Genomic DNA, 11439 nt, shown 5'->3' on the forward strand with positions numbered 1-11439 from the left:
ATCAGCTCTACTAGCTTCTCCTTAGTTTATATTGTGCATAATACTTAAAACACATTCTTGAAAAAAACGTACAAAAACAAATCCCATTATCGGTCTACCAAAATAAGATCTTTTTAATATAGTGGACTAATAGTCACTGTAATAATTTAAAAATCTCTTCAATTATAACCAGTGATGCTATCAGCCCTTAGTTTTTAAATTTTACCAATGCAGTTTTCATATTTTTCCATCAACATTTGTTAAAATATACACAGTTGATAAATCTTCAACATAAATCCAGGAAACTTTTTTTTTTTTTTTTAAATCCAAGGAGAAATTTTGAACAAAACATTTTAAATCTAATTTATTAATGCCTTTTAGGCTCAACCTGATTGGACCTACTGAGTCAGGTGTCTTTTTTTTCTCCCAACTAACACAGGATTACTGACTGTCCTGTAACACAGCGAGTGCTGTGGACACCACAATGCATAAACTAACTAATAAACATACAATCTTATTTCAGTTCATACTAATTCAACCACTGTCCATTAAAAAGTCATCCAGGGTCTGCGATAACATTGCTCTTTATTTAGGAGCTCGAAACAATCCAAAAACAAATCTGTGGAAAACAACATCTAGTCTGATAAGCAGGGAGGAATACAAAGGCAGAGAGGCCGATGCTTGCGGAACCGGGTCAACAGTACAATGGCTAGTGTCCGTATCTGCGAAAACACGGCAGAGGCAGGCGAAGAGACGTCAGTACAGCGGTTCGCGTCAACAGAAATATTCACAGTGAGGCTAGGAATCAGAAAACCGATCATACTCACTTCTGGAACTCCCACTCTCTGTTGTCCAGAGGACACACCTGTCTGGTTTTCAGCCAGCGGGAAATACAGTGAAAATGAAAGGCATGCTGGGAGGAAAAAAACAAAACAAAACAATAAGTCAAGTTAAAAGCCAGAATGGAAGTAGCTTGATGACAGCTATTAACTTCACAAGATTTCCCTCCATTTTGAATGAACATAGTGCTTTCTTAAAATACATTTTTCATGTAGATCTGCAAACTCACATTGCAGACACCCCAGGCTACGGTACACTCTTCCGATGTCGCAGACGCCTGGTTGGCCTGACACTCTATACCTGTAGGAAGACGGAAGTGATGTCAGACTGTACTGCAACCTGACAAAGCTTGTGACAAAGATGTCCAATGTCAGAACCAAATGAACTCACAGAGATCCATGATGTGGTTCCTACAGATGGCACAATTATCCACCACTATGTCCCAGGCCCACAGCGCAACCGCGTTCCACTAGATTTGAACAAAATGGGGAAAATTATCCAGATTTCCTAAGGTACAAAACATTATGACCAGTAACAGAAGTTATTTTTTTCAATAGCGTCCATCAGTGAGTGGGATATATCAGGTAGCCGGAGAAAATGTAGCCCTCAAAGTTGATGTGATAAGTGGTCTTTCAATCTGCTGAAACCACACTATAAGCATCGCCACAATTAATGAAGACTGAAATTTCTGTGAAGACCTTGAAGGTCTTCCAATACAAGACAGTATCATTAAAAGCTTACAATACAGCAGCTTCAACTTCAAAAACAACGCAAATCTGTTTGACTGTATTGGGTCTTCAGAATGAAAGTGGAGATTTGAATCTTGACTTCTCTGTTTAGGACGATGACGGCTAAAAAAAAAAAAAAAAACCCTACGCAGACATGCTAACCCATTCAACACTAAATTAAATAAACTGACAGATTCATTAGAAAATAAGCCATGAAGATGACATTGATACTATTTAATAAACGTTAAGATGTAACAAACATACAACAAAATATAAGAAGAGCGCAACCAATTGAATTTCTTTACAGTTTGTGAAAACTTGACAGTTGAAGCTAGCTGACTAAGCTAATTTAGCATGAAGGGTAGCACTACTTTTTCTTTAGTCAAGAGCGGTTTATCTGCTTTAGCTAAATATGGTTATTAGCGTAGAGATACTAAAGATAAGTGGTCGAATTTAAAAAGTAATACGTTCAAAGTGTCTTGTATAAGTATGACGCATTTAAATTCACAATGTGCTATGCTAGCTGTTTTGTAGCTAATGCTAGCTGTATTTAAGAGAGCTAGGCAGCTCGCAGGACTGAGCTATAGCTCACGGCATTCTGCCACAACTAATGACGTGAAACATTTGTTTAGTTTGACCATAGCTGCTTTAAACAAAAATACCTTTTTGACTTCGAAGCGCTTCTTACTAGCGCCACTGTTAGTACCGCTTGGTGTGTCAACATCCATCGCTGCGGCCATCTTGGATAATCCGGGAAGCTTAGTTTATTCACGAGTCGAAAATTACGACAGCTTCCGTTAGCTTGTTTCGAACTGAAGCAATATTCACAAATATTTGTGAATATTTCCACACAATTTGGGTTAAGTGAGTGAGACTTATTGTAAAAAAAATAATTTCACATTAATAATCAGCAAAAAAAAAAGAATCCCACAAAGATTTGGGTGAAAATAAAAGTCAGGTTCCACCGAGATTTGAACTCGGATCGCTGGATTCAGAGTCCAGAGTGCTAACCATTACACCATGGAACCCCACACGATACACTGCAGTAGGAACCACTCATATTATAACACCAAGGGGGAGCTGACATTTTTGATGTTTCATTTTACATACTTTCCCGTCCTTTTTTCTCCCTAAATTAATAACGGTTGTAGATAAAACCTTGTAGGCTTTCATTTCAGGGCTCTAAAAAAAACACAATGTTTTTAAATTTTATGCAGTTGGAAAAACTTTTTATTCTCCTTTGTGTGCGTGTTTGACGGATAACCTTACAAGAGGCACAAGACAGAGTAAGCACTCAACATTAGTAAGCATTAGTAAACATTAGGCCCCCATATTTGAGGAAAAGAAGGGGGTTATTGTTGAAAGAGAACCAGACTCAGTGTTCAAAGTGAAAAATAGGTGGAAAGAGTACAGAACATTACTTAAAATACAAGGTACCCAGTGTAAACATTTACTCAAATAAAAGCAAAGAATTCCTCAATACAATTTTATTTTAAGAAAAATGACCTTTTTTTTTTAAATCAGCAAAAGAAAGTTACACAGATGGATTTCACAAAGGAAAAATATGACATAACAGTATGAAACAGCTTTTGATTAAATTATGAACTTTATAAATAAAAGATTTGGCTCACGTTGAAACATGTTAGCACAGGACGTCATGAATACTTGGGAGGTATTGGGTGTAATTTAAAAATACTATTCAGAGTGTTCACATTGTCATGGTGTTGAAGAATCATTGCAGCCTTTTTATATTTATATTTACTCTTTAACGGACATGACTTAAAATGTAGCTGAGTAAAATACGTTAATCAAAAACAAACGAGTAAAAGTTCGAGATTTATACACAACTTCAAAAAATGTCCAGTGTAGAAACATATTGCACCTGATTACAGTAACACGACTGAATGTAACTGGTTACTTTCCACACCTCTGACAAATTTTGTTGATAAAGAAAAAACCTAAGCCAGACGTCTTCTCAAGATAAAGCTATAACAGGAAATAAATATTCATAGTGGATTTTGACCTCTATTGCACATGTTTCCATTAAACACTAAAGTAACTACTTTGACTTGATTCTACAGTACACTAATAGACTAAAAATCTAACACAAACTCAATTTCCTCCACTTGCTTTGTCCATCTTCTTGTTTTTTGACCTACTTATGTTTCACTGGGTGCTCTGAGCTTTTCTGGCCTTCTTCTTCATCTGGTGGATTTTAGTCTTGCAGCCGTGGGTCCTGCAGGATCCAGTCTCAGTCGGAGAAGTTGTGCTTTCTGGACAGGTTGCGAACCCTTTGGTGTCCATCACCTTCTGACCTTTAAGCTCTAGAGGGTGACGACATGTTGCTAAAACGTCCAACTTCACTCTCTCCATCCACCTGTGCGAACGAAACAAAGAGATTCAGACATTATTAGAAAACAATACAGTTGCAGTTGTAATTGTTGCACTAATGTCACATTTGGGATCAACGTCCTGCTGGAACATCCAGTTACATCTGTTGACGACTGACCAAACTCTTGCCACACCAAATTGGTTAAAATCTTCTTTTGTTTGGTTTTGGTCATTTTTTTCTTCTTAACAACCCACTGTATAAAGTTTCCCGACATGCAGCACCGGACAGCTTTCTCCAAACCTCAACCCGATTGAAAATGTATGGGTTTTAAAAGCTGAATTAACCGTCTTACTGCCAAACCGGAGAATTTAAAAAAATATATATTTTCACTGGAACCGGTTCTCTGGTAAATGCACTGACCTTCGCAGGGGCAGCAGGTCACAGTCACAGACCAGAGGGTTGTCCCGCAGGTCGATCATCTCGAGGCCGCTGAGCGGGCTCAGGTCCGGAAGCGTCTTCAGCTGGTTTCCTCTCACGGTCAGAACTTTCAGACGTGGACCCAGGCCCAGCAGAGCCTCTTTCGACATCTGACCACAGATAGAAGATTTACTTAAACCCATGCATGTGGACCGTCATTTTACATCTGTAATTTTTTATTCAATACTTATTTTCACATGCACTCTAAGTGTATAGAGCTTGGCAATTAATCAATAACCGTATATATCACAATAGATATGTGATCAATATCAATAGATATAACATCTGACAGAATTTTAAATGATTTCACTGAACTCCGAGAGCCAAACAGCATTCTGGGGGATGTAGGCAGAGGAAAGACCTTAGCCACTGGATTTCTCACATCTACTAATTCACTCGCTCTTTGGTTACCTAGCAACGACCCAGTGAGTAACTTGCGCAGCAGCAGTTTCAGGATTTGTCACTGTGCATCATAGTTTCTTAAAAATAAAAAAAACAACACAGTGGAGTGAAAACTGTGGATAAAACGTCACCAGTTTGGCTTTTCAGACATTTAAAATAATTTTTTTTTAAACTACGGTAATCAATAATTATTGATACTGACTGAAATGAAACACTTATATTGTGATACGTTTTTCAGCCCTAAGTCAAACCAGCCATTTTTGAACTCAAATAATCACAACAATTTCAGACAATTTCTGTCTCATGTCAATAGTCAAGAAGAAAAAACAAACACAAAATGTAGGCATCCATCATAATCTTTACCTCTTCCATCCCCATCTGATTCATGTAAAGCCTCTGAAGACTGTGTGACATCTCCTGGAAGGTCTCGGGTCCGAGCCACTGGACCGGGTTTCGAGACAGGTTCAGCTCCGTCAGGTTCGGCGTGTCAGTCAGAGCGTCGGACGGCACCCGGGTCAGCCGGTTTGAATCCAGGTGAAGCGTTTCAATGTTAGCAGAGTCCAGGGCGCCCTTGGCGATTTCACTGATGGCGTTGCTCCTTAAATAGAGCTTCATCAGTGACGGAGCAGCTGAGCACAGTAAGCCAGCAGGCTCCAGCCTTGAGATGGCGTTTCGCTCCAGATGCAGGACGGACAAATTTGGTACGAGTGACAGAGCTGCAGAGGGAAAAGTAAACGTCAACTTTACTTTGGCTCTTTGCATGGATACAATTGTAATTTTAGGAACTTTAATCCGACCTGCTCCGGGGAATTGTGTCAGTCGGTTCCCCTCCAGGTGAAGATAGACGAGCTTTGGGAGTCCTGCCAAAGCTTCGGGCTCCAAAGACGTGAGGTCGTTGTCAGACAGGTACAAATACACCAGGTTCCTCATTCCACGGAAGGCTCTAGCTTCGATTTCGTGGATTTCACAGAAGTCCAGGTACAGAGACACAACTCGACCAGTGCCCGGGAAGCTTCTGGCAGGGATGAAATGGAAGTGGTTGCCACGGAGATTGAGCAGCTGCATCCTGGGTGGGAAGCCCCGAGGGACTTTGTTAAGACCACGGCTCTCATACGAGGCGTGGTGGGCTTCAGTCTGGGCGAGGGGAATCAGAGAGAAAGAAAGCTGCTGTACATCTTAAATCGTAAGTCTCTATTTGATACTGTCAGCTGTTTTGGTGCCCTGTCTACTAAAAATAACTTATTCTTCTAATGCAAATTACAGTACATTAACCCTCCTGTTATGTTGCGGGTCAAATTGACCCGTTTTATAGTTTACTTTTTTTTTTAGAAATAGTTGGAAGTATTTTTTTTTGCATGAAACTTTTTCTATTTGTCTCAATAGGTGCACTCTACATATAAATTGAACATTTATTCATTTTACACATTTGCAACCCCCCGGGGTCTACTTTTTACATAGACACTGTTTGGGTCAATTTGAACCGGCAGTCAAGTTAAAGTGCAAAAACAGATTAAAAAATGTCAATTTCTATATGTTTCCTTGCAGCTATGAATCATATTTCACCACACACACACACACACAAGCCCACTTTCTCACTATTCTCTTTACTTCACTAGGAAACTGCGAGAAAGCAGGTGTTCATACAACTTTTGACGGGAATCTTTTCTGTTCCCGTGGACAAACTCCATGCACACTGAGTGGACACTCAGCAGAAATGGAGGAAAACATAAATACTCTCTGCATGACTCATTGTATTATATTATATACATATATAATCCATTCCCTAACATTCTTGTATAATCTGTATAATCTGTGCATATAGCTCCCACATTTATATTTATACACAATATCTATATCTCTTTGCTATAACCCCTTATAGTCCATACATACATAGTCTTGTACATCTGTAAATAAATATTTATATCTCGTAGAGCACTTCTGGATAGATGCAAACTACATCTCGTTGCTTGTACTTGTGACAGTGCAATGACAATAAAGTTGAATTCTAATCTATTCTATTCTTCTATTATCTCGATTTTAATCAGTGGGTCAATTTGACCCAGAACAGTATGTGTCTCAAGTTCAATTATAAAGACCACCCATTGAAAAAAAAATCTAAATGTAATATAATTTTTTTTTTTTTTACCAAAGATCAATTTCAAGGAAATTATAGTTTTTTTGTGTCTAGGTTTTTTTCAGTGGACATTAAAAATGTAAATTCCATGTTTTGTGTCCAAATGAGTAAATGAGTAAGTTATTATCATTGATCCTTAATTTCTGAGAAATAAGAAAAACATCATTGCACAAATATTGATTGAAATGGTTTCTATTGGAGTTAATAATCAAATACCATACCAACTTTATTTATGAAGCACTTTATACACCGACAGGACCAAAGTGCTATACACAATCATAAAATACAATGTGATTATAAAATAGAAAAGATTGAAATATAAAATACATACAGACACAGTAAAACAAAGTGAAAGAAGGGACTTAAAAGCAGCGAGTGAAGAGACCTGTCATATGCCCAAAGGAAGATTATTCCATAGCTTGGGAGCTGCAGAAAAGCACCGCCGCCTCTGAGCTTACACGTGACTGGCAACTGATCAGCTGACCTGGCCATTAACCGACAACTCAGACAGTTATGGAGAGGTATGGCCATTAAGAACAAATACAAAAATGTTTTGGAGGATTTTTTTTGTTTTTGACACTACTGCATGATTAAATACTCCCCGGTTCAAATTGACCCACGAACATTTTTGCTGTACCTCAGAAACGAACATAATAGGAGGGTTAACAGGTAGTTCTATACATAAACTGATGAAGGTAGGTTTAATATGTCCCTTGGCCAGTAGCGCCATGTTGTTCCCCCCAAAAAACATTACAAAAACTTCACAATTTTGAAATATTTGAGTATTTTCTATGTTCATGAAATCTCAGAAGATTACCTTAACTCCTTACATATGGGGCTATGCCTCCAAAACATGCATTCATAGATGAAAATAAATAATAATAATGAAAAAGAAAGTCTGTGCTAAAAATTAAAAACTAAAAGTTGGCTCCCTGGGCTACTGCCCCAAGTTTACCAAATCAATGACTCTCATTCTGAGTTTTAAAGAAAAGCACAGCAGACTATAAACACGGTTGAAGTTCCTCACCTCATCTACTCCCAGGGGAATCTCCGTTAGGTTTTTGCCGATGCAGGTCACTGTACGTTTGGTGTCATCACAACGGCATGATTTGGGGCATTTTCTTGCATTGGTGGTTGAGCACAGGGCTAAAATGGTCAGGAAAACTGCAAGATGGAAGAACCCCATCTGCACAGGCGAATAAGTGAGAATCATGATTTCAAAATAGCAGATTTGTCTGGAAGTCACTTCCATGCATGGGCGTAGGTTTGGGTATGGACGGTCGTGACATGTCACGACCAATATTCAAGGGATATAAAATAGTCCCGACCAATTTTTGCCATATTAATAAAAAATAAAAAAAACATATGTATTTTTTAACAAAAACAAAATAAATAAACTAAAATCTAGATTGATTAGTTTAATATTTCAATATACTACGCAGTGGTAGCATTCATTTTAAAATTCGCTGTTATGAACTATGACGACCCGCTATTGGCTCAAAGAACGTGGATCTACTTTCTTTGATTAGCTGCACCAGGCGGCGGCCAGCTGGCCACACGCGGAACGGAAGCTTGGTCCATGGTGCTGAAAGTGAACGCGTCTCCTTCTCAGTTTGACATTTATTATGAGTCTCCGAGACCATGTCGCCACCAAAAAAGAAAAGGACGACAGACATTAGAAGTTATTTCGCTACCTCGGCTGTAAGTACAGTGAGGGGACCCATAAGTTAGATATTTATCACGCAACGCATTTGTTGTAAAGTCCGGTGTTTAGGTCAGCACTGAATGTGAGGTAGAATAGGTCTGTTAATTATGTAATGTTTTTTCCACATAGGGAGGGGGTTATTAAGCCAATGTGGTGCCCCCGCCCCCACCCTTCCCCCCACTGGTCAAAAATGGTCGGTGCGGGGGTGGGTTCAGTAAGTTGTAAGGTCCCACAACTTAAGGGCGTAAACCTACGCCCTAAGAAAACTTAGACCAAACCTACGCCCTTGCTTCCATAGACACTAAAGATGAAGCCCGGGGCGTGCAGTGGTGGCCCCACGTTTGGAGACCTTTGCCGCATGTCTTCCCCCCTCTCCTCGCCCTCCTTCCTATCTGCCTACTGTGGAGAAAATACTCAAAAACCCTTCGGAGGAAAAAAAAAAAAAAAAAAAGATGATGGAGCCCGAAAAACGGAGAAACCTCGGGCTAAAATCACGATTACAGAGAAACCATAAGAGATACGGACAAAGCCGAGTCATTTCAAGATAACATTTTGAATGGAGTAGGAAGAATGTAGTAAGCTGTCAAACCAGGAGCACAAAGTTTTTGCTGGATTTTGTGGCATTCTGAAGAATTACAGTGTATTTAAGTTTAAATGATTCCAAAAAGTATAATAGCTGAAATTACCAATAGTTACAATTCACCAGAAGTTAAACGTCTTGATATTTGCATTGTTGAACTGAGCTGAAGCAAGAGCGCTCTAACTTATTATATATTCTCATTTGATTAAAGTGCACGAAAAAGTACTTACTTGAAGGTTTCGATGGTGCAGAGTAAATTGGATTGAAGTACAGCTATAAAGCAGCAACCACAGCACAGCCAGTCTTTTCCCAACATTACTGCTTGAGAATAGCGTTTGAAGATCTGTAAAACGGCACCGTTGTGCACCTTGGCTGGTGCATTTCACATGAATCATGTGACATACATCATTGGCTGATGTATGTCACATGATACAGGTAAGCTAACGGTAAGCTAATTCTTACTGTACAAGTGCAGCCTGTTGTTGGTTGAACCTGCAGTTCAACCAGGCTTTGGGAAATTTCTTTGGAGTGACCTCTGACTGGCTTCCCATTTTCAGCCAAGACATCAGGAAACCAAAGACAAGAAAGAACCACAATCAGTTTTAATTTGCTTCATTCACCTTCATCTCTTTTTTGGAAGTTACAGAGCCCCCTAGGGGACATGCGGATTTTTGTTCTTTTGCTTGCTCTCCCCATACTGTCCTGGTCACTTATGCAGCATAATTGAACACTGCCAGCCTTTCTTACGGTGGGCGCCGTACTTTATGCTTTAATATAAGGTTATGTGAGGTTTTTCCATGAATGTTAGTATCTTTTTGTGAAATATCTGAAGTTTTATATCTTTCTTTAGGATAGAAAGGCACCACAAACCTACGATATAAACAGAAACTTTCCGTAAGTAGGAAACAAATAAAAACACATTATAATTTGGACTATTTCTGAGTTATTATCGTGGGTAATAAATCATCTGACAGTTTTGATTGTGTCTCTGTTGTGTTCGTAACCTGAATGGTTTAAAGAGCTGCTTTCAGTTCCATCTTAGCCTTATCAGACATAAACATGCAGGAAAAAATAAATCGATTTTCAATCAGTGTTTTGCACCAAACAGTTAATAATAATAAACAAGTTTTCACTGAGGCTCTTTAAGAGCAATATGAATGAAATAAGTAATTATTGATACGACAGGAGCAGGAGGCTTTGACATTTAGGTGTGTCGAAGTGGGCGTGACGTCACCAGGTATGAATGGGAAGGATACTGGCTTTGTGTGTATTAGGAAGCGGTGAGCGGGGCGGTCAGTCCTTGCAATGTTTGGAGCCTGATCATCAAAATGGAATAAATCGATAATTGTGACAGAACAAAGAAATGATCTGGACTTGATTGATAAACGGACAGATGAGATTCCCTGAGTTAACCCAGTGCAGCCCTTTACCATCATTAGTTTGTCGTGTTTTTAATAATAAAAACTTGTTAACAGTAAAAACTGTTTGGTGCAAAACACTGATTGAAAATCGATTTATTTTTTACTGCATGTTTATGTCTGTTAAGGCTGAGATGGAGCGGCACTGAAAGCAGCTCTTTAAACCATTCAGACTACGAACACAACAGAGACACAATCAAAACTGTCAGATGATTTATTACCCGCGATAATAACTCAGAAATAGTCCAGATTAGGATGTATTTTTATTTCTTTCCTACTTACGGAAGGTTTCTGTTTATATCGTAGGTTTGTGGTGCCTTTCTATCCTAAAGAAAGATATAAAACTTCAGATATTTCACAAAAAGATACTAAAATTCATGGAAAAACCTCACATAACCTTATATTAAAGCATAAAGTACGGCGCCCACCGTAAGAAAGGCTGGCAGTGTTCAATTATGCTGCATAACTGACCAGTACAGTATTGCGAAGTAACGCAAAAGAAAAAAAATCCCCATGTCCCCTAGAGGGCTCCGTAGTCTCTCTTTATGGGGGATTTAAAAAAAAAAAAAAAAAAGTTGGTAGAGAGATTTTTTTTTTTATCGCCCCGCAAGGGGTCTTTTTGTGGGCTCTAGTGTCCCTTTTTTTTCAAAGTAGGCCCACAGGAAAGGGGGAAGGAGAGGGGGGAAGACATGCGGTAAACGTCGTCGGGTCGGGGAGTCGAACCCGCGACGGCCGCGTCGAGGCTACGTTTCGCCTGAATGTGGGTCGCGCCTACCCCTCCGCCACCACGGCACGCCCAGAGATTTTTTTTAATGAATGTTTTAGACACAAAAGACTCAAGACA

At 39.2% G+C, this 11439-nt stretch overlaps 2 protein-coding genes and 1 non-coding gene across 3 annotated transcripts; all 3 read right to left on the reverse strand.

The window, feature by feature from the left end:
* Nucleotides 1-545: 545 nt before the first annotated feature.
* On the reverse strand, nt 546-2365 carry rbx1 (ring-box 1, E3 ubiquitin protein ligase). Its single transcript, XM_028043220.1, has 5 exons — nt 2210-2365; nt 1210-1288; nt 1049-1119; nt 807-892; nt 546-701 (listed from the first exon to the last, which is right to left on the reverse strand). Exons 1-5 carry the CDS (start codon nt 2285-2287, stop codon nt 689-691), a joined length of 327 nt encoding a protein of 108 aa, XP_027899021.1. The 5' UTR covers nt 2288-2365; the 3' UTR covers nt 546-688.
* A 138-nt stretch (nt 2366-2503) lies between these two features.
* trnaq-cug (transfer RNA glutamine (anticodon CUG)) lies at nt 2504-2575 on the reverse strand. The gene has a single exon. It is a non-coding gene; the product is annotated as a tRNA-Gln (tRNA).
* A 205-nt stretch (nt 2576-2780) lies between these two features.
* On the reverse strand, nt 2781-7384 carry LOC114160388 (chondroadherin-like protein). Its single transcript, XM_028042964.1, has 5 exons — nt 7351-7384; nt 5556-5933; nt 5122-5474; nt 4300-4466; nt 2781-3924 (listed from the first exon to the last, which is right to left on the reverse strand). The coding sequence occupies exons 1-5, from the start codon at nt 7382-7384 to the stop codon at nt 3714-3716; spliced, it is 1143 nt and encodes a 380-aa protein (XP_027898765.1). The 3' UTR covers nt 2781-3713.
* Between the last annotated feature and the right edge of the window lie 4055 nt (nt 7385-11439).

The sequence above is a fragment of the Xiphophorus couchianus genome, chromosome 16 (genome assembly GCF_001444195.1).
Source record: "Xiphophorus couchianus chromosome 16, X_couchianus-1.0, whole genome shotgun sequence".
Taxonomy (NCBI): domain Eukaryota; kingdom Metazoa; phylum Chordata; class Actinopteri; order Cyprinodontiformes; family Poeciliidae; genus Xiphophorus; species Xiphophorus couchianus.